Below are 23,950 nucleotides of genomic sequence, written 5' to 3'. Positions count from 1 at the left end.
TGAGGCTGAGATGGTTTGGACATGTGCAGAGGAGGGAGAGGGGATATACTGGACAAAGGATGTTGAACATGGAGTTGCCAGGAAGGAGGAAAAGAGGAAGACCACAGAGAAGATTCATGGATATGGCGAAGGAGGACATGCAGAGGGCTGGTGTAACAGAGGAGGGTGCTATAGGGATAGGGTGAGATGGTGGCAAATGATCCGCTGTGCCGACCTTAGCTGAAAGATTTATTATTTATTCGTCTCTTTCAGCTTTAGAGTAGTTTCAAAACCAACAGTTCTGGGTTAAGGCCACGAAGTTATACCCACAGTCCCGAATAAACAGATTTTTGAGCACGAATCCATAAATAAAGGCTTTTTGTTTATTGGCTTGTTTGTTTTTGTTTGTTTGTTTGTTTTTTCAGAAGCTTTAATTTCTTATGACGCGCGCACTTGACATTTCAGTGACATTTCATACATGCAAGTGTAACAAGGGTTCCACCTCCCTGAATCAAGCAATGCACGCAAAGTGACTCCAGAGGGCGCTGTGAGCGCAAAACATGAGCTATGTGGTTCTGCCTGTTCTCAGCGCTTCACCACAGTCCGTCGTTGGCCGGCTGATTTTCACAGTGGAGTTTGATGTGCGCACAGTGAAAAACGTTTGGATGAGTAAAAACTGTCTCTAGCTTTCTCTGGAGTGAAGTTTCTACTGAGTGCCACATCATAAGGATGCTCGAGATGTTGCAGAGGTAGAAGATTTTAAACTTGTGGCTTTTGGGACACAAGAGGTGAGTGTGTTTATAATAGGGCTTCTAGTTTTTGTTTGTTTGTTTGTTTGTTTGTTTTGTTTTGTTTTGTTTTGTTTTGTTTTGTTTTTTAAAGGCAAAAAAGTTCTGTTCCGTTCACTTGATTTCCTGCAGATGATCTAATTTCAGCATAAATGTGCAACTTTTATGTAAACACTAAGTCTAAATTTAAATTTAGACTTAAATTCACCTTGAATCGGTTTTAGTCATCTATGCTGTGATAAGTTAGAGACTTACTCAGCTTGTGATTTGAAAGTATTTGCATGTTTAATTTTAGAGATTTATGAACAAATATTTAGCATTACATCCCACTGAATAGTTTTCTGGAAGGTAAATGCCTGTAAAAAATATTGGACAGCATTGAACACAGGAGTTTAACTGGCTCTCTGAGTATAGATAAAGTGAGGTTAGCTTTTCAGATTTTATTCTGTATCAGTGGATCATCAATTCTTAAAATTATAGAAGAGTATATATTCATATAGGGGTAGACTGTGATGACTTATTAAATCTCAGTAACGCTCTTTCTCCTCTCTGTTGAATAACCAGTGGAGAAGATGATGATCCAGGCCTCCTGTCTGCAGCTGTGTTTAATCCTGCTCATGGTGGGACACCTACAAGGTGAGTGTGCCAAACCCAGCTCATAATGTAAGGCAAAAATTCAAACTGAGGGCATTTAATAGATCAGCTTATCATCTGGTGGTTGTTTCAGGCAGAGTAACAGCACCACAGCGTCTGGAAGCTCCAGTGGAGAAGCCTTTCACCTTGACCTGCACCATTTTGAGGGAACGAGGTGAATTCCTGAGACAGGTGCGTTGGCTTGATGTCCAGAATCAGACCCTGCTGAGCTACGAGCCAGACAACAGAGACAGCGTGAGTGGACAGCAGCATGTGGAGCTTGCCTCCTCCTCCTCAAAGGACACCTCAGCCATCACTATTCGCAGGGTGGGCTTCCGTGATGAAGGCTGCTACACTTGCATATTTGAACTGTATCCTTCTGGTTCGAGGCAAGGATGGACATGTCTCATGGTGACCTGTGAGTACCTCTAGCTTGCCTGTATGGATCAAAGTACTGACCCTTAACAGCAGTGCTTCTGGTTTAGTGACCTCTGTTCAGTCTGTCATCAACCTGCCTTCTAATCTACTAAATGGCTAAAATAACAAATTTAGCAATAAGAGTTTAGTTGGTGCTATTATGGACTGATTTTAAGGTGAGTATGAGTCTTCGCTGCTATAATTGAAGGGGTAGCTGTAAATAAAAGCTGACCTATAGGCTTTGCAGATACGTAAGTTCAAAAAGTGGCTCCTTTTTAGTTTTAGTTTTTTGTTTTATTTTGTTTTCCAAACAGCTACAGTGAGAAGTGAAAAGAGAAAAAATAGATACATGCACATCTCTTATATATAAAACCCCAATGAAACTGTGACACAGTAAGAGTGGTCGTGAACCGGGTGGGGAGACCTCCTCTTGAAGCCAGTTTGAGTTATGAGCCCGCAGACACAAAGAAGGGAGACAGACCTCATCCACAGAGACAAACTGAGGAGCTCAATTGTTTAGAAGTGGAAGCAAGATGGAATGTCATCTGGTTAATCTGGCATCAATATCATCAGCGTCCTCTGGTTTTGAATGTGAAAATGTGGGATGTGATAAGATAGCTGTTGGTATATGTGAGAAATAACACAGTTCAAAATTGAGAAGTCACATGAGAATCATAAAAAGGCAGTCAGTCGCCTGAATGAAGTTTCCTTCATGATGCACCGTTGCTTGTCTGATTTTGGATGCCTGCCCTTTGCACCCGACTGTTAAAACTGAAAATATGTGAATACAGATGTCCCTAACCACTACTGCTCACCTATGAACACAAGTTGATGAGTCTGTTGAAGCTCAGCCAGTCATGTTAATAAAGAGCTGTGGAGCAGTGGGAGAAGGAGGGCTCGTACTAACCAAAAACAGCTGGTGCAGATTCCAGTGACTGGTTTCTGTTTGGCTGTCTCATACTTCTGAATATGAATATCGTCCTGTATGCACCCTTTATCTGCCTCTTCTTTATATTTTTCCTCATGCATCATTCTTTTATGACTAGTGTTTTTTTTTTCTTTTTTTAACCTCTAGCTCAAGTCACCGTTGACAGCAACAAAACAGCAGTGAGTGGCAAAAAGGCCTCCCTTTCATGCTCCTATGGTTTGCCTGAAAAGGTCCAACAGGTAGTATGGAGGTACACGTCTGCCCAGGGCGAATCCACAGATCTAGCCTCCTTTGCAAAGCAGAGCAACCCCATGATCAAGCTACCATACCAGGGAAGATTTTGGCTCACTGCTTCCCTGTCTGACAGTCAGCTCACCATCCAGCCTGTTGCCATCCAGGATGAGGGCTGCTATACCTGCATGTATGAAACCCATTCAGATGGGCAGAAGAGCTCCACAGTTTGCCTCTCCACCTATGGTAAGCACCTGTTTTTCCCAATCACCTGTTACTGCTATTAATGCTATTATAATTCGATATTGTAAAAGGGTTGCCCACACAGAAATGCAGTAGTTGCATTGCACATTTACAATACATTTACAATAAACCAGAATTTAAGCACATTTTTTCAGATTTTTCAGTATCATCTTAATGTAATGAAAGTTTTGTTGGTTGCTGTAATCATTAAGTTTTTTTTAAAAGACTCCATGCAGTCCTGTGAAAAACTAAAAGTACTCCCTATGATTCAGTAGCTTATAGAACCACCTCTGTCAGCATTATCTTGTAGTAATCATTTTCTTCATGAATTTATCAGTTTCCTACATCATTGTCTGAATTTTGACTGGGCCACTGCCAAACACTGATGCCTTTCTTTTTCAGCCATTCACTTGTAGATTTACTGCTGTGCTTAGGATCATTGTCCTGTTGCATGAGCCAGTCTCAGCCAAGCTTTAGCTGTTGGTCAGATGGCCTTACGTTTGACTCTAGAATGTTTTGGTACACACAGGAGTTCACTGTATGGTGCCCAGGTCCTGTGGCTGCAAAACAAGCCCAAATCATCACTCCTCCATCACTGTGCTTGACAGCTGTATGAGGTGTTTGTGCTGACATGCTGCGTTTGGTTTCCTTCCGATGTGGCGCTGTGCGTTATGGCCAGACATCTCCACTTTGGTCTCATCTATCCAAAAAGACATTTGCTCAAGAACTCTTGTGGTTTGTTTATAGAGGTGGTCATACTTGCTGATGATCAGTTAATCAAGTGCATTTGATTAGCAGCACCTGACCCCTCCTTACCCTCTTAAATCCCATGGAAGCAGTAAGGATGCACTTAGTTTTTCATAAGGCTGCATGGAGTTCTTTAACATATTTTTGTTAAAATAAACTTTCCTTGGTAGTAAAACCTTATAATTACACTTATATTGAATAACTGTTGGTGTTAAAGTCTCCATCACTGTCTGCTGAGTCACTACTGCAGTGCAGTGTGATTTATTTGTGTTGGTATAATATAGTATAGTATAGTATAGTAAAATACTAAAATACCTTCTTTAACCCGTATCTGGTAAATGATTTACTGTTTTTTACTGTTTCTGTTGTAAGTTAATTATGTTAGTAGTAGCAGCCAAATTCTTGCTCAGCTGAATTTAACAGAACATGAACTTAACAGGACATGCCAAATTAAATTGGTGTCTGGCAGTTTTGCTGCTGATGTTTTCTCCTGCCAGCAAGTCCACTTGTCAGCTACTACAACATATCCCTCTGCAAGCACAGCAAGGAAACAGATTGTATCAAATAGACTATGGTTGCTAAGACACTTACTTGATTTAGTTAATTCAGACAATTACAGACTCGTATTTTCTTTGTAAAACCTTCAACCCTAGAATTCAGCTGTAAGTGATTGAGCTGTTCTGAGGCTGTTCTTGGCTTGTTGGTGGCACTAGAAGAAATGTCAGGGGACCAATAAAGTCATTAGAAGTCTTAATCGTGGCGCCCTGAACCAAATTACCCACAGAGTTTCACGCCAAATTTCCAAAGCAGTACATCAAATTGACATAGTTTTCTCTGGACCAACAGACCCAACCACCCCCACCCCCCGTGGTTATGAATTTATTTGTTGTTAGCGCTGTTGCTACTTCAACAGTCTTCAGTCTTTTGAGGCTTTGTTTTGCAACATTTTTCACTTTTTCGTAAAAAAAATTTCACATGCATGAATTTGAAAGGTTATAATTGTAGTTTGAATCAATAGGGCTGGCAACACATATAGTAGCTGGAAAGCCAGGGGAAAAATAAAGGAGGCAGGCTTTGGTGCAGATAGAAGAAGACTTAGCTGGGATATTGTTGGCAGGATATACAGGTACCCCTGGGATTTTGATAGGAATTTCTCCTAGACTGTGTCCTCTGAACAATTTTATATCGCAAGAGAAGGCTTTTGTTAACACACAAACACAGAACAGAACAGAACAGAAGTGTGTCCATGCAAAGAAAGGACCGTTCGGAAGAATGATGGAGGCAGGGAGTGAGGTCCTGATGCATGAGTCTCTCAGTGTTTGCGGCAGACAGTGATTCCCTCTGTCCTTTGTCTCTCTCTCTCATTGTGCTCATTTGCTTTTCCACTTTTCTCCCATTCCCTTTCTCTCACAGTTATCTCAAGAAACACACGTACCTTTGTTTGAAACTGAACTGTACAGTACAGTAGGCATTCCGGGTGCTGAAGTATGATTAGCATTAATGTTTTTTTTTCTTGCTGCCTATTGCTGCCAACAGGCTTCTACCCCCATCCCACCTTAAGTGTGACATAATGCTCCCTTCTTTTCTCCCACTTTCAGGCATACTGTCCATGAACAGTTATAACCAGTGCACACAAATTCACATTGTCCTTGTTGTTATAAGGCAGTTATGTTAAATTACATTTATTAGCACAGGGATCTCATGAAAGTGCTTAGAAATTTATGCAGTTTAAAATTTGCTTAAGCCAGAAAATGAAAGGAGATAGAGCTTTGAGTCTTGAATGTCTTATTTTTTTTTATATTAGTACCAAGCTGGACGTGTTTTTGCCTTCAGAACAGCTTTAATTCTTTGTGACATACATTTAACAAAGTGTTGGATAGATTCCTCAGTGATTTTGGTCCATATTGACATGATAGCATGGATGGATGAACACAGTCAATTCAGTTCAATTCAGTTTTATTTATAGAGTGCCAAATCACAACGAACAGTCACCTTAAGGCACATCAGCAACAATACTCAACAACAGTTAGGCTATGGTGTTTAAATGAGGCTCATTTGGTACTGTTTCCCTCCCACACCATTACACCACTGCCAGCAGCCTGAAATATTGCCTTCCTATCAGCTCGAGGCAATCTGGCCATTCTTCTCTGACATCTCACATCAACAAGACATTTTCAGTATCCAGGCTCACTGGATATTTTCTCTTTTTTGGAACATCTATCTATCTATCTATCTATCTATCTACAGTAAAAACCTTTTTGTAAACTACTTTAAGTTTATAATTTCTGAAAGCAAAATTTAATGTCTTCACATTTGTAAGTCTACCATTTATCCATTGAATTTTTATAATGTATATTTGGTGTTTAAGACACATGAGCATTACATTTTAAATAAAAGTCACAGTTCTTCCAAATTATGCAACACTAGGGCATTTTTATGGTTTGCGTTGTTGTCAGATTGAGCTCAGATTTGACCCACCCTATAAGACCGCTGCTGGGTGAAGTTTATCACGTAGAATTCACTGAAAATGCAGAAACTATGAGTGCCAGATATCTGTGGCTAAATGTTTTCTTGCCAACAGAATTGTTCTCAGTTCCAGTGCATCACATTCCTTGCTCACCCCAGAGAACAGAGAATTGAAAACAGTCAGATATTTACTTATGGATCTAAGGAGTGCAGGAATTCACATATCTTAGCTGAACCAAAAGGCTCGACGGTTTTTATCAGATATGATTTTTAGAAGTTTAACTGAAGGTACTTAGATGCTACAAACTACAACACTGGGCCAATTTGTAGATTAAAATAATCTGCGCCATATGCTCGCGCTACCACGGCATACTTTTCATATTTCACTGAGCGTTTTTATTATCACTGAAGCAACAGAAAAAAAAAAAAAAAAAATGTGGCACACACGACAGTTTTACTACAGTGAATTTAATTTCTGTGAGTTTGTTTGTTTGAATTTAAATGCAAATAAGAAATCTGTCAAGATTACTGTTTCTGATTATTTCTCCAAGTGCTGCCAAAACCTCAGGTGAGCTACAAAACCACTTCTCCAGGGGTGATCGAGGCAAACTGCACCTCTGTTTCAAGGCCGCCGGCAGAGATTGTGTGGAATGTGGAGAGAGACAACCGCACGATGGGCCCCCCTGTGACAAAACAGCTACACAAAGATGATGGGACCACTCTGGTCGTCAGTACTCTGACTGTCCAATCCGGGCTGTTGAAAGATGTGTCCGTCAAATGCTTGGTGCACCACAAAGGGCTTGAGTCGCCAATTGCTGTATCCATGAACACCAAGAGTAAGCTGGTGTCAGTAAACCTTCTTCTGCATAGATCTCTGTTGTTGTGGGCAGCTCTCTCTGTGTATCATCATTACATTACATACTTTTAAAGACATATTTCTGCAGGCAATACTACAGCCCTGAACGAAAAAGAAAGTAGAACTAGTTTTTGAATGTTCACTAAAAGACAGCCACATGAGAGTACTGTAGTCCTCATATTTGCAGATCCGTCCTCTTCTTACTCAGGTCTGTGGAGCATTTTAGTTTTCGCTTAAAGGCAATCTTCACTTGATAACATAGTGAGATGAGAATTTCAAAACCACCTTCATCATCATCAAAATGAAAGTGCAGTCAGCTGGCTACCTTACTTTAGCACAAATACCATGAATGTATTAAGAATTGGATACTGCATTGCAAGATGGCATCGCAAGGATCAAATCAAAATTGCTTTTCTAAGCTTCCTCATGGATCTTCTGAGCACTGTTTCAATTTGGGACCCGTGGAGCGTGTCCATTAGTATTATTCTCTGCTGAGAGCAGAGAGAGCATGCTTGGTCAAGAATGAACCCTGGCTGATGCAGTTAATAGATAACAGATAGTCATACAGGCCATCGCTGTCCCTTGCTTGACCAAGACTGATAACACAGCTATCCTGGCTCAGAACAATTTTCTGATCCACCAACCAGCACCTCTGATTAAATCTGTTTGTTTAATTTCTACCTGGAGTCTCTGCAGGTTGCCTTACACCTGCTTAAAGCAGAGCCATGACTACGAGGTGCAATCAAAAGGTTCCAGATCTCTGCCCATAAAAAGCTAAATACATCTAAATTCAGCTCCCTCTGAAGTGTTGTTAGCCCTTCAGCACTACTGCTATGTTTGGATTGCTCTGTTGTTCTGACCATCTGTGCATTTGTGATGAGCTTTGGATCTCTTCCACTGTGTCAGTGGATTTAATTTTGGGGAAGAGGACAAAAAAGGGAGGTAACATATCAGACAGTCTTTACTCTGAGGCAATTCTTGAGAGAAGCCTGAATTATGATACTGTCTACATTTAAATACACATAACCTGTAAATAATAACTTTCCCTGGAAATTAATTCATATTCAGGATCCACTGCATGTTCATAATGGCTTTATGGTCTTAAAAAAAACATCTTACTACCACTATTGCGATGTCTTTATTTTTTTGATGACTGGTGGTTTATCCCGGTTTAATGGGTCAGGAGTGCACACATCTGTGAAACCAGACAGTAAATAAATTAAATCTGAGATTGAATCAGGGCTGGTCTGTTGCTGCAGGGAGGCACTTTTCAGATTAGGACAGCCCTTTGGTAAACATAGCCACAGAAACAACACCAGCTAAATTAAATCGAAGAATTACATGTTTATCCATTTATGGCAGATATTAAAACTGCTGATCACATTTCTGCATTTTTCCTCTCTAGTTGGGACAGCCCTCACCATCCTGATCTCAGTCACCACAGTAGCAGCTCTGTTGGTTCTATCCCTCTGCTTCTGCCTTTGGAAGTGTTTTTTGCGCAAACAAGGTGAGTATGCCAACTGTACAGCTGCACATTTGTCACTGTTAAGATCTGAGGGTTAAATCAGGAATATATAGAACAGATCTCACAGTCCTGTAGTTTTGGCCATGTATCAGCTGGTTTTATGTCATTTGTGTGGTAAGTCGATCGCCTCAAGTTGATTAGATCACTTTACTATCATAAATACTACAAGAATTGCAGTATCATCAGAAACAAAAGCTAGAAAACACTTCATACATTCATTTAACAAATGACAAATTCCCGGTTCGATTCCATGAGGAGGCACAGATCCCTTTGGGTTTGCACCAGGAAGGGCATCCCGTATAAAAACTGCCAAATCAAGCATGTGGAGTGACCTGCTGTGGTGACTCCTCGTGAATAAAGAAGCAGCTAAAAGTGGCTTCATATGAATGATTAACAGAGGAACAGTGCCGACCTTGTGCCGTTTAGGCTGTGATAGGTGACTTAAACAGTAAACAAACTGAATTAACATGGGAAGTGAAACTTTTTTAAAATTCAAAGTACTGCATGCACATTAAAGTGTTGTACTCTTGATACTGGAATTCTCTTGGCTTGGATTTGTGAAAGTTACTACACTTTTCCACTCACTCCACCATGATTCTCTTAAAGCCAAGAGATCATTTGAAGGTCAACCAAATCTAATATTTGGACCTCATTCTCTTATTGCTGGTTTAGGCAAACTGCCTGGGTGCTTCAAAAGCAATGAAGAAGCAGTGGCCAGTTGGGGTGTGCTTCAACACCAGTGTTATAATAATGAAGTAATGGTCAGAAAGGCAAATACTGTAAAAGGACTCACAGTATGCGCTTATGTGCATATGGTAGTCTTTGCTGTCAAGTAAATATACTGATTTACGTACAAATGTTTGTGCAAATTTGTGAATTACCTCAATTGTGTGTTCCCAATGAGATTTGTAAATGTGTTAGAGAATCTTATCTGCTGAGATTTATCAGTGGAATCTGCAAATATGTATTCAGTTTCTGCTTGCATCATCAGACTTCCTATTATTACTATTTCAGCCATTATCAGCGATCTCTACTGACCTGCCAGTCTGAATACAGATTTGAAGATATCTGTACACATTTACAAATCTTATCACACACAGACAAGTCACAATTACTTTTTAAGGCATTCTTTTAAACATTTTAATTTTGATACATGCAGACAACTCTCCCCACACATGTGCATTTTAATTACAATAATATCCCCATTCATAGGCTACTCAGTTATCAGCCAACTCTCTTTAAAGTTTTGTAGCCTGGAGAAGCAGGCATTTATATTGTATGTTCTCCTAGTTTAGTTAATATTTACAGTTTGGACGGCACAATGATGATATGATGTTCCTGCTTTGGTTTCCTGTACCTGCACTCCATCTGCACTTTACTGACAGATTTAAGAGTTGTTTTCTCTCCGTACCAGAAGAACGTCAGATGTAATAATTCTGACTAAATGAGGAAATCACCCAAAGCCAAATTAAAAAAAATAAAAATAAAAAACTCTACAGACATTTACAAATGATCTGGAAACAGTTCTGGGTGGAAACAGTTATACACTGAATACAAAGAACAGAGAGTAAGGTCTGCAGTCGGCGTCTTTCCCACTTACTTCAATCTTATTCTGATAGATTTGGTTTGTGTTTAACAGTAATTTCCTGGAACCTGATTTTATAAAGTCTAACTGCAACAAAACTATTTATTTTGTCTGATCCAGATATTATTACATGTAATGTAAAAACTCATTGTCACTGCATGTGTTTTTTTTCCTACACCTGCAAGTTAACCTGCACTTTATCTTTTGAGTAGGAATCTAGCTTTTTAATTTGCTCAGAGTGTCTCTAATTGTGCTTCTCCTTGTTCAGCACCTTTCTTAAGTTAAAATGTTTCAGTTTTTTTTCACAGTGGAAAATTTAATTATTAAACAAATGTTATTTTTAAACTTTATATTGTGTTTCTAGGTGTTCTTGTCATTACTCTCTCCCCATACTTATGTTTTCAGCTGATTAATCATAAATAAATGAGACCAGAGGCTGACAAGAAGAAATGCTGGGAGCCAGCCTAGCAGAATTATTTCCCTCCATTATCATCGTCTTCATCATCATCAGAATCTAGGCACAAAGGGAAGATATTCTGCCTCTGTAGGATGTCCATTACAATCCTATTTATGAGCACCAAATGGACAACACTTGACTCTGGTCTGCTGCATCTGATATAATCTCCAGGCTGTCCTCACATGGTGTCAGTGAGGAACTCTTAAGCAGATCTTGCTCGCTTCCTCTCTGTGATTCTGTAATCGAATGAATTGCTTTCCTCATCCAACAGCAAAGTCTCTGTATGGCAAGTTGAAGTACAGTTATTTGGCATCACAGTGCCTGTCCTTAAAACACTTCCCTCTCTTAGCCTCTGCCTTTCACCTGGTCTGTAAAGAAAGAGTGTGGTCATATTTTATATTTTTCATATTCAGCAAGTTACCAGAAACCACATGTGTATTTGTATGTATCCATGCTGAAACCTATAGGCAGAAAACTCTTTGTCTTCTGAAAAAAATATAGAATGTTATTTTAAAACAGTGAAATTATATGAAGTGTTCCAAGATTCAGCTGCACAGCCACACCTGTACTGCAGAGATATACTAACATTTTGGGTAACAGTAGGGGGAAAAAAATTGCCATCCCTATCCTTTGAATAACCCAGCTAATCATCACTATGAGCTGATATTTATTCGTTCTCTTGTACCTCAGCTGAAGACCCTGTCGCTTCAGTGTATTGTGAAAGCTGGGTGTGGTCGTAGGTAGTATTAGATAAACTAAAAGGGCTGCATACTCATTCCTTGTTTATGTAATATCTATTACAAACTTTTCTACGTGTTTCAAAGTCTGTGTGTGTGTGTGTGTGGGTGTGGGTGTGTGTGTTTGATAGAGGTGGAATTCCACGGTCAGATGGCTTGAATCAGTTGCCTGAGGGAGCAACACTAAAACCTTTTTGGTGCCCTAGAAAGGAATGCGTGTCTTGTTGCCTCCATCATACAGTCATGGTTAGTGGTTTGAAAAATGACTTGAGGACTGCAGGTTAAATACCCAAAGAAAGACTCTACGTGCCTAATGTATGATCTGCGGTGATCTGCGATGAACTGCAACAACGCTTCGGGGTAATATTGCGTTTGTATGTGTAAAGGGGTGTTTTTAAAAATGTTGTTTCTGCGTTGAAGTAATATTTTGTTTCAAAGCATATGACTTGCATCTGCCAGTTCGTTTCTTTGTCAACAGAAGAACGGCATGAAAGTTATTCAACTTTAGGCTCCAGCACTTCATTCAAAAGCCAAGAGTTTAGGTAGGACTTCTGTGTCTACGCAGTGATCATGAGCACACACTTTACATTAGTATGATTCTGAAAACAGTTTCGGAACATTTTTTAAATAGGAATGCGATGTAGCATCTATAAGAAAAAATAAAAAGGATCAAAGGATGCATGAATGACTATTTACATATGTAAAGTTAATGTAATGCAACAAACAGAATAATAAAGGTGTTTAAAAATGCGTCTGTATCTTTAGTTTTAAAATTCTCTGTCATCTTTTCAGCCTTTTATCCCAACCTTGTACATTTCCAACTGGATTTAAAAAAACATCAAATTCCTTCTTCCTGCACCAAACCTGGCAGCCAGATGCCTTTTTTTTTTTTTTTTTTTAATCCCAAGCCCGGCATGCTGTGGTGGACATTACCGAGCAAATAATCACACACATATTGTGCACATGTTTAAACAGAAAGTCTGCTACGCTTGTCAGCTGAAAGATAACATTTATTATTTATATTTTCCATTAGATATATGTTTGTGTACCTAACTCAGCACCTGTATAAATCTAGACAGCATAAATTCATATCTGGCAGCATCTAGAACTGATGTCAGAGGTGTAACTAAAACAGTGCCTTAATTAACCAGACGTTAAGCTAAAGAATGTTGTTCTTTTTTTGTGACAGATCAGACTGAATAAAATAATTCAAATGTGATACTTTTACATTCTTAATTGATCCCTGCTCCTGTGTAATCCTCTTGCAGACATCTGTATTTTTAGCAAAACCACATGGCTTAAGCATACTTAGCATTCCTTTTTTACCCTGACAAAATGTTTGTTGCACTGCTGCAGACCAGACACTCAGGTTAAAATCCCACAGGTCCTACATCTATGATAGCGGTCTGTATTTGGTGTGTGAGAATGTGTTTGCCTCTGCGTGTGCAATACGTTGGGTGTTTCTCAGTGCTGAAACCTCATTTTGATTTCTGTGAAAGGGAAGCAGGTCTCAATGCGTGTGTATATTTTAGAATTGAGGGGGCTTATATGTGTGAAGCATGTGGTATGCAGTTCACACATAGGCTTGGACATCACAGATCTTACTCTCAGTCATGATTTTGGAAGAAAGTGGTGTGTACTCTGTTTCTGTGCGCCTCGTGGGAGTTTTTTTTTTAAGCTGCTGCGCTACAGAAGAGTCCACAGACTCGCTTTTGTGACCTCAGAAGCACCTTCTAATCAGGCCTGCCGCAAGCGCTGCCTTCGCACAGCCTCCGTGTGCTCGGTCACTTTGCAGTGTGAATCGGGGCTTTGTCTACCAGAGTGAAAATACAATTACCAATGTGTGTGTGTGTGTGTGTGTGTGAGAGAGAGTATGCACAGAACGTTTGTGTGGGCTGTGACAGCCAGACACCAAGGCTGAGAAGAAAAAAGTTCCATTCACAGAGAGAAACGTAATTCCCCAACTCATCTCACATATTGATTAAGAGTCACGTAGAACATGCTGACTACATTTCAACGTTTCTGGTTCCTCTCCCAAGTAATTCCAGTGAGTATAATATAAGAAAAATGGGAGACATTTTTTTTAATTTATTTTTTTCTAGAGATTGATTGATTAGAGCTTTGGGATTTACAGCAGAAGGAACACTCACAGTTTTTTTTGTTCATGTGACCGACTGCATGTGTTGAGCAATATCAGCAGTCATGAGTGATTTAAGGTCTCAGGGACTGAGTTGTGTGAGCAGGTCAACGTGTGAGCCGAAGTCCCAGCAGTTTTAATTCTGTTCTCACTTTGGTGTAGATGTTTCCAAAGAAGCTAGCAGCAGCAGTGTGAAGCTGTTTTAAAAGGTGGAGAAGTTATTTCCTGTTTACAGTCTTTACCTTAGAGAAAATTCCTCTACAAATTGGGATTTCTTCCTAATTTGTTGGAGAGAACCTGTTTTTTCCAGACCATGTAACAGAAGTGAGTGTCTGTTACACACTTTTGGTTAGCATTATGAAATTATGTTTTTCTTTTTAAGCAGTCTCCTCACATTTCAGCAATTTTAGCAGATTTTATTGATTTTAAGGCCACCACCCAAACTGCAGTATTTAGTGAACCATGTGTCAGAGGTGGAGCAGCTCTTACCACAAGAGGTCGCTGTCAGAACTCTTTCTGTCTTTGACTTCCCGCACATTTAAATTAAACTGCACCATTTCTGATGGCAGCAGCGACAAAAACAACGAGCTGCGTGGGACAGAAACCATGCGAGATGACCTGGTAAAAATGCTTCGTCATATCTCTCTTTGCTCATATCATGTCTGTCTGGTAATACTGTTTCCCACAAGTCATGACTGCACAGGTAAATTAGTCTTTGTTTAAAATATCCAAATCATGAGCAAGTAAGGGAGGTGCAAAAAATAAAACAAAAAAACATTTCGAACAGCATAATGTTTCCAAAGTCACAGATGAGTGAGTGATCATGTTGCAAAACCGATTTTTTTTTTTCACAGGACTGCTAGCCTTCCATAACAAATCAGTCTGATGACTGAATGATAAGTATTCACTGACTCTGTACAGAACAAATCTATCTGGCTGCCTAATTTTCTATAAAATTGCCAAAACATTTGTTAACAGATCCAATAAAGGTTTTTTCTATTGGTCAAAGTGAAAACAAAAAAACTACAAATTAAAAATACAAAGAAAGTAATAATAACAAACCAGAGCCTGAAAGAATTTGTTGCTGCTTCTGGTCTATTCAGGTTAACTTAAGGTGCCCTACACAACCACAAGCCCTTTCTGTTCACTACTGTGTGCGGTGTGGTTGATCATTTATCTTCAGGTTAACAATATGACACAGCCACATACCATCATTTGATTTACATCTAGCTCAAATAAAACAGTATTCCAGACTCTGGGTTTTTAACTTGGTCAGGCGTGGTGTTTTCCAGTAGATTTGCTAGACTGGTTGATAATAGCACACACTGCACAGTCTGTCAGGTTTGAAGCAGGAGTCTAGAGTCCACGTGTGTGGGAAGCTGGTAATTTTGGTGTTTCTGCAGAACTTGAAGAACAGATGTCATTCAGCACAGAGAAGTGGGTTTGCAGGACAGCAGGCATACTTCACTTAGGAAAGTCGGCGGTGACACAAGTGTGTTTATTATGTCACAAAACCCCACATTGAGAATTAGTGAGCCAATAAAATGCTCCTTCTTGACTATGTAAATGTAAATATGAAGCAAGCAAGTAAAATGTAGCCTTACACTTCCCTGTCTTACTATTAGTTTTCAACCCACTGGTGAATGTCTTTTGGAATAATATATAAAATTAACGCTTTCAATCAGATACATTTTATTTGCATACCTTTATACAAAGGGAGAAAAAAAACCTGAAAGCATACCTGATAATGAGATGTTGACTGTGTGGCTGATTACACTATGACTATTCTGTTAAACCACACCTGTACGGCAGCAGTGACCAAAACAACAAGCGCTGTGTGTGGGACAGAAAAAGGTATGAGAGGAAATCCTGGGCTGGTAAAAATATTTGTTTATATCTATGAAGTCTCTCTGGTACTATTGTTCTGCAACAAGCCATGAATGGGCATGATCATTGTTTATTTGTTTAATAGATAAAAATACTGAGCTCAGCTCAGTATTTTTATTGAGCTCAGCTCAGCTCAGATATTTATTGCATTCATTAACATTTCAAGCAAAATAATGTTTCAAAAGTTGCAGATGAGCCAGTAATTTTTTTCATGATTGTTATCTTTTTTATAAGAAATTAGAAGACTGCATAACTAATATTCAGTGAACCCCTGCAGAACAAATATATTTAACTAGTAGTCTCTGGAGCTTGAAAAAGACGACTGGACTTCATTTTGTTTCTTGAAGACGTTTCACCTCTCATCCGAAAGGCTTCTTCAGTTCTCGCCTTTCGGATGAGAGGTGAAACGTCTTCAAGAAACAAAATGAAGTCCAGTCGCCTTTTTCAAGCTCCAGAGACTACTATGACCTGGATAACTGAGAATCTACACAGACATATTTAACTAGTGACTTTTATGGAGTTGCCAAAGTTTTGGCCAGTAAAGTTAATTACATTTTTTTTTGTTGCTTTTTTTTTTTAAGTCCTCCAAGTCAAGTCAGCGCTTGGACTGGAATGGGGGGAGGCTCTAAAGGAAAACAAGGAATGAATAATTAAAAAACGAGGCATTGTGTGGAACAAAGCCAAGCGTGAGAGAGTTATTGCTGCTTCTAGTCTATTCACAAAGGACATAAAGAGCATCTACACAGCCACAAGCTTCCTCCATTCAACTCTTCTGCAGTCTGGTGATTGCTTCACTTCTGTTTCGTCATTAAACACCACCACATATTGTCATGTGAAGAGAATGTTTTCCTACAAGTCTGTGAAGTCCTATAAAAAACTGAGTAAACCCCATGATTCAGCAGTTTGAAGAACCACATCTGGATCTGGACTGGAGATCTGGACTTTGACTCGGCCACAGCAACACCTTCACTCTTTTCCTTTTCAGCCATTCTCACATTAATATTAGCCTTCATTCTGAATCATAAACCTCTTCATGAACTGAATCGTCTGTAAACTTTTCAGCTGTTTTGGACAGAAAAATCTTTTTTATTTAATTTGAAGCCTTATTTGAACTTTTGGAAGAGGCCATTTTTATTTACTTATTTCCACATTATATTTTCATTTCAAAATAAAAATCGCCATCCATCCATCCAGCCGTTCTCTTCTGCTTATCTGGGGCTGGGTTGCGGAGGCAGGAGCCTAAGCAGAGAAGCCCAAGCTTCCCTCTCCCCAGCCACCTCCTCCAGCTCATCCGGAGGGACCCCCAAGGCGTTCCCAGGCCAGCCGAGAGATATAATCTCTCCAGCGTGTCCTGGGTCTACCACGGACCTCCTCCCGGTGGGACATGCCCGGAACACCTCCCCCAAGAGGCGGCCAGGAGGCATCCTAATCAGATGCCCGAGCCACCTCAACTGCCTCCTTTTGAAAATTGCATTTACTTTAATATGCATTGTTTGATATGTATTGCAATGGTCACATTAATGTTAAAAATACATTGGATTAGTTTCAAATTCATATTTTTGTGAGAAGAGATAAGGTGGGCAGGCTTGAACAGGTGAGGTAAGATTGAAATAATCAACCAGTTGAAAAAATAATTGACAGATTAGTCGATTACCAAAATAATCTTTACTTGAAGCCCTATGTCCCACTAATCAATAATTAATCATCACTACTGAGATGCTCACTGACTATGCTCATTGTCCCCAGAATCCACAGGAAGTCGTACCCTTCAGGAGAAGATGATACAGTCAAAGCAGACAAATTATGAAAATGTGATCAGATCAAAAATGTTCTTTATTTCATTTTATAACACTTTTTTTTTCTCTTTCACTGCTACAACTGTGGCTCCCACAGCTGCTCCCACAGCTGCTCCCAGCGGACCAAAGCAAATACTTCCAACACCTGCTCCTATCCCAGCACCCTTCAGGAACTTCTTCTTTCTCTTTGCCCGTCTCCTTTCTACTTCCATCTCTTCTCTGATGGCTCTCTCAGCCTCCTGTTGCATGTCATTGATTTTAAGCAGCAGCTCTCTGACCTGAGAGGGATCCTCGCTTTTGTTGTTAACAACATGATATCTTCCTCCACACTTTTGGATGAACTCATGCAGAGCTTCATTTTCAGTAATTAGTGTTTCCATCTTGGCTCCACCTGCATCCAGATCGTCTCCATGGGTGAACAGGACCATAGTGTAATGTGCTGCCTTTTCTCCAAACATCTTCTGAAGGATTGTCATGGTACCTTGTTCTTCTCTTGTAAATCTGCCAATCTGGATCACAACCAGGAACACATAAGGACCAGGAGCAGCAAAGGAGACGCATCTAACAATTTCTTTCTTTACTGCTTTTTCAGTCAGTGTGGCATCAAACAGACCTGGAGTATCAACTACAGCCAGGATCTGACCTTTCACCCGACCTGTTACTTTCTGACACTCTAATGTTACCGGAGTAAAAGAACAAAAGGATTCAAAAGCATTTCTTCCTAAGATGGTGTTTCCTGATGCACTCTTCCCAACTCCAGTTTTCCCAAGCAGCACCATCCTCAGGTGGAGGTCCTCCACATCTGCTGAAGAAAACAAACAGATTACTCACATAGGACACTTGCATATACAGAATCAGGAGTGGAGTGACCATCAGCCACCTCCTGCACATAGATGACATCAAGCTGTACGTCAGGAGTGAGCGAGATATCGACTCACTGATCACCAGGATCTACAGAGAGGACATCGGGATGTCATCCCGACTGGCGAGGTGTGGCCGAATGGTTGCAAAGAGAGGGAAGGGGCGGAGTTGTCAGAAGGTGGACTAGAGAACGTATAGTTACACTGAAACATCACATTTGTAAATGTGAGCAGAAATGATATTTTAAAGCATTCTTTACTTGGTATACGAATACGAATACCTTTATTAGTCCCACAATGGGGAAATTACAGTTAACAGAACTGTGCTAGTAAAAGGAAAATCAAGCAGTTTGAATGTTCTCAGACCACATCAACAGTTTTTGTGTTCTCCTGTGTGTGTGTTATACGTCTTTTCCACTAGTTCCTCCTTGGCTCAACTCGACTCAGCTCTACTCTACTTGGTTTTGGTCATTTTCCGTTACAAATCAGTACTTTTTCAGAAATGCCGCCCAAATGTCATTCGTATGAGACACAAAGACAAACTAGTGTAGCACGGTGGCATCGTGGTTAGCACTGTTGCCTCACAGCTAGAAGATCCTGGATTTGAATCCACCTTGGCCCGGGCCTTTCTGTGTGGAGTTTGCATGTGCTTGTGTGGGTTTTCTCTGGATACCCTGGTTTCCTCCCACAGTCCAAAGACATGCACTTACTGGGGTTAGGTTAATTGGTAATTCTAAATTGCCAATAGGTGTGAATGTGAGTAAGTCTTTCCTCAAATCACTTTCACAGACACCACTGAGCTTTCACTCCTTTAAGCATGAATCTGACAGTTTAGGAAACAGTTTACATTTGGCTGCACACCTTAAAGTGTAAATGGCCCTTTGCACTGAGCCGTGCCATGTGATCTATCGTGATAACTATGATTTATTTATTTATCTACGTATTTAATCTGTCATGGTTTGCTAAGCAGAAACAATGAAAGCCTTTGGCTCTAATATAGCAGCAAATCACAGCAACCAGTCGTCTCAAGGCGCTTTATATTGTAAGGTAAAGATCCTACAATAATTACACAGAAAACCTAACAGTCAAACTACCCCCTATGAGCAAAGCACTCTGCAACAGTGGGAAGGAAAAACTCCCTTTTAACATGAAGAAACCTCCGGCAGAACCAGGCTCAGGGAGGGGCAGCCATCTGCTGTGACTGGTTGGGACTGAGGGGAGAGAGACAGGACAAAAGACCCACTGTGGAAGAGAGCCAGAGATTAATAATACCTAATGATTAAATGCAGAATGGGGTAGGACTGGGCCTCACAGCTATAGGATGGAATTTTATTCATTCAGTCTGTTTACATGTTTACAGGAGTACACACAGGAGGAAGCACTTTGGTGAAGTGTACTTCACTGGAAACTGTTTTTTTAAAGAATAAGGCAGCCTTTTGCTATTTTTGCTCTGAATCTTTTCTCTTTACATTTTAATAGCACAGCTGAGAGTCTTTTGTTATGGAGGAAAAATGCATTAATTTATATGAGGAGCATTATTATTTAAATATGCCAATAGTTTATATTTGAGCAATTTCTCATGTACATCTACAGCTGAATGTTAAGAAAAGAGACTGTGTGACATTTGGGACAAGTAGCTTTGACTCAGAAGTGTCTTTTAGTTTATACCTTTTGGGAAGGGGGAAAAAAAAATATATATATATATATATATATATATATATATATATATATATATATATATATATATATATATATATATATATATATTATATCGTATATCATCATTCAGAATGAAAAGAAACACCCCCCAGCAGCATAACAGATAGTTCAGGGTCACCTGGTCCAGCTCTAACTATAAGCTTTATCATCAAGGAAAGTTTTAAGCCTAATCTTAAAAATAGAGAGGGTGTCTGTCTCCTGAATCCAAACCAGGAGCTGGTTCCACAGAAGAGGGGCCTGAAAGCTGAAGGCTCTGCCTCCCATTCTACTCTTAATTATCCTATGAGCTGCAAAGTACTCTATTGGGGTGATACGGTACTGGATGATGGGGCCTGATTATTCAAGACCTTGTATGTGAGAAGCAGAATTTTAAATTATATTCTAGATTCAACAGGTTGCCAATGAAGAGAAGCCAATATGGAAGAAATATGCTCTCTCTTTCTAGTCCCCATCATTACTCTAGCTGCAGCATTTTTTTTTTTTAATCAGCTGTAGGCTTTTCAGGGAGCTTTTAGGACAGCCTGATGATAATAAATTACAATAGTCCAGCCTAGAAGTAATAAATGCATGAAATATCTTTTCAGCATCAGTCTGAGACAGGATGTTTCTAATTTTAGAAATATTGCGCAAATGCAAAAAAGCAGTCCTACATATTTGTTTAATATGTGCATTGAAGGATAAATCCTGGTCAAAAATGACTCCAAGATTTCTCAAAAAGTTACTGGAGGCCAAAGTAATGCCATGGTTACTTTCCCCTAAGAGTCCAGGAGGTGTGGGGAAGTAACAAAAAGAGTCCAGGTTGACAAAAAGGAGGCAAAACTTTTAAAATAAAATATTTTTATTAATGGTTCAACTAAAAGAGACCGACAGGCTACTATCACCTTCAAAAGAAAGAAAAACAAAACACAGAAGTTAGTCACTAAATCAACAGTCAGTCAAAAGGTCTCAATCACCAAAACACCTTCCTCTACACAGAGCAAGAGCAAGAGCAAGAGCAAGAGCAAGCTCATTTCTCAAAGGCTCTCTGGCCCCGCTCCTCTCTAGGTGTAAGTACACCAGCTTAATTGCTGAGTTGAGTCAGCTGTACAAGAGGGGTGGCACCTAAGGCGAGAGAAAGAGCAAGCCACAGCCATTGGGTATCAGCTGGGTATCACCTGCATAACAATGAAAATTGATTTCTAATAATACTGACTAAGGGCTGAAATTGGACCTAGCACAGAAAACTGTGGAACTCCATAATTAACCTTAGTGTATGAAAAACACTCCCCATTTACAAGAACAAATTGGAGTCTATTGGGTCAGTGTTTTTCAACCTTTTTTGAGCCAAGGTACATTTTTTCATTCAAAAAAATCACAGGGCACACCACCAGCCAAAAATGTTAAAAAATGATACTCTGTAGCCTATATTAATATAGTCATTCTTATCAAAGTGCCTTGAATAGGAAACAAATAAACACTAAAAAGAACTTTATCATATATATCTTCTTTCAAATAAAAAGTGCACTTAACATGTCCACTTCAAAAACACAGCTTGAACATAACAAATGCCACAACAATGTGGTCTTATCGTAGAAAACTAAAGTGTTTTGCAAACTCTAATTCTGTCCAAAAGCATTCTGTTACCAGGAATAACACAACACAACAATACATGAGATATAGGCAAGCTCACAGCTAATGCCAGTTTAATATCATCATCATGCATAAGTCCCCGTACAATGTTTTAATGGATGAAGGTTATCATTAAGTATAAATATATGTATGCTGTGTGTGTGTTTCAGATGGCTCTCATGTTGCAAAACTACTGCTGCAAATTGTCGGTCTGGGCATTCAACCGGTGCTTCACGTGCCTCCAGTTTCTTGCTGTCAGGTTTTAAAAATGGCAGGCTTGATTCTGGTGAAGGAGTCGCTCTCATGACTCCGCTAGTGACGACACTCCCTGGCCAGTCAGTGGCATGCTGTCCTCCGCGTCACATTTTTGTATCGCCTCGGATCGCGTAGAACCTCGGGTGAGTGAGTACGGAAAAAGGACCGGCAAAGTGTTCCTGATTCTAATGGAGATGCCGTCAAATCGCGGCGAGTCGTTCCGTATGGAAAAGTGGCTTCATTCTCTTGTCTCAATGCAATTCGCTACCTGCTGCTATCTAGTCCAGTCATATGGAAGAGTATTACATGATAATGCTCCCAGTCACTACTACACTCATGGCATATTAGGTGAAATTGGATAACTTCCCACGGCACACCTGATGATCACAGTAGTGTGCCGCGGCACAGTGGTTGAAAAACACTGTATTAGGTAAATGATTCAAACCACTGCAGTGCAGTATATTTAATACCTATAGCATGCTCTAACCTCTGTAAATAAAATGCTATTGTCAACAGTATCAAAAGCTGCACTGAGGTCCAACAGGACAAGCACAGAAATGAGTCCACTGTCAGAGGCCATGAGAAGATCAAAACAATTTAAAAAGGCAACAAATGTAGACACAGGACACAAAAATAACTGATCACAGTTCAGTTAAACACAGTTCAGCTCTTTATCCAAGGCTGACGTTATTATAGAACATCGTTCTGACAGTAAATCAGTAGAAAAGTTGTAAATGTACTTACGAGCACATGTACCGGCCATGCTCGTGCTGTATGAGCTCAGTGTTGTACTGTGAAGACTGTCCCTGCCTGTAATGCCACTCACACATGGAGGAACAGCACTCCTGCTGTCACATCTGTACTTGTTATGTTTGCTGTAGCGCAGATTCCAGACCAGTTTATTACTGATAGGAATGCTGCGCAGAGGCTTCAGAAATCCAGAAAGTCTATTTGTTAAGCGGGGATCGAGGGTCTCTTCATTAAGGGGAAGTGACGTCACCGATGACGCCTGCTGGTTCATAAAACGGTTCGAGTGTGTGATTTGGGAAGGCTCCAATGGATCCTGCTAAATTTATGCTCGTGTTGGAGTTGGTCCGGTTTGCTGTGACACAGAAGAGCTGGCTTCAGTGCAGCTGCTAAAGGTGAAGGTTTCCCTGTGTGCTAGCACTGAGCTGATCTCTGCCGGTCAGGTATCACACATGACTGTAGATAATCAAATTTGTTACTGCTATAATAGTCTCAAGGCTTTTTTTATTCTAAGGTGAAGTGTTTGCAGCTGTGGTAGAACAGTGGTATCATCTATGCAGAGATGCGTGTATCCCAGCCTGTACAGGCAGAGTGGAAAATATTATTTCTTCATAAAAATAAAGTCACCATCACCGTCCTATCTTTGGAAACACTGCAGCAGTTTGAACATGAACATCCCACAAGGGAGAAAAAAAGCACTATTGTGAGATCCCGCAAACGTTTTGATTTAAGGCCGCGTGCTCCTGTGTTACTCCCGATACAGTCCGTGAACACGCTGTCTCACTCAACTCGCCAAACAGGCTAGAACAGCCACTGGCCATCGCCTTTAATTCATAACGGTTACTGTTGGCTGGAAACACCCCAAACTGTACACACACACACACACACACACACACACACACACACACACACACACACACACACACACACACACAGCCTGAGCTTTTATTCTGAGTTTAGACCAAGCCCAAGTAAAACTCTGAATCTCTCGATTCTATTTTGTTCTGTTCAATATAAAACATTTAGTCTAGTATGTCAAGTAATTGTATTTATGTAAATCTTAAGTTGGTTTTCTCTGATCCATCCATTCTCTGTTGCTTGTAGTTTTGGGGTACCTTTAAATAGCTAGTTAATTTTTTAATTTTTTTTTTAATTACAGAATAAATTAAAAATGGGAATTCAAACTGCAGTACTTAATGTATTAATGTGGTACAGATGGAGCCTCTCTAGCCACAAGATGCCATTCTCAGAAAGCTTTCCATCTTTAACTTCCTGCACATTTGAGCTAAACCACACCGCTGTAGTCCACAGACCATCTACGGTGTTTCTGACAGCAGCAGTGACGAAAA

General features: G+C 40.0%; 2 protein-coding genes across 3 annotated transcripts; one reads left to right on the top strand and one right to left on the bottom strand.

The window, feature by feature from the left end:
- The first annotated feature begins 581 nt into the window (after positions 1-581).
- Positions 582-12,342, top strand: LOC115800132 (OX-2 membrane glycoprotein). The gene is made up of 7 exons (XM_030757389.1): positions 582-767; positions 1,332-1,403; positions 1,495-1,818; positions 2,893-3,222; positions 6,984-7,268; positions 8,694-8,795; positions 10,804-12,342. Exons 2-7 carry the CDS (start codon positions 1,340-1,342, stop codon positions 10,809-10,811), a joined length of 1,113 nt encoding a protein of 370 aa, XP_030613249.1. The 5' UTR covers positions 582-767; positions 1,332-1,339; the 3' UTR covers positions 10,812-12,342.
- A 5,117-nt stretch (positions 12,343-17,459) lies between these two features.
- Positions 17,460-22,830, bottom strand: LOC115801148 (GTPase IMAP family member 9-like). 2 transcript variants are annotated; one of them, XM_030758872.1, is made up of 2 exons: positions 22,599-22,830; positions 17,460-18,217 (listed from the first exon to the last, which is right to left on the bottom strand). In XM_030758872.1, the coding sequence occupies exons 1-2, from the start codon at positions 22,615-22,617 to the stop codon at positions 17,460-17,462; spliced, it is 777 nt and encodes a 258-aa protein (XP_030614732.1). In that variant the 5' UTR covers positions 22,618-22,830. The 2 variants fall into 2 exon arrangements, with proteins under 2 accessions (XP_030614732.1, XP_030614733.1); XM_030758873.1 differs by having other exon boundaries at positions 17,460-18,214.
- Positions 22,831-23,950: the final 1,120 nt, after the last annotated feature.

This window comes from Archocentrus centrarchus, chromosome 21 (genome assembly GCF_007364275.1).
Source record: "Archocentrus centrarchus isolate MPI-CPG fArcCen1 chromosome 21, fArcCen1, whole genome shotgun sequence".
Lineage (NCBI taxonomy): Eukaryota > Metazoa > Chordata > Actinopteri > Cichliformes > Cichlidae > Archocentrus > Archocentrus centrarchus.
Note: the sequence above shows the minus strand (reverse complement) of the source record. Positions and strands in the feature narration are given on the sequence as shown.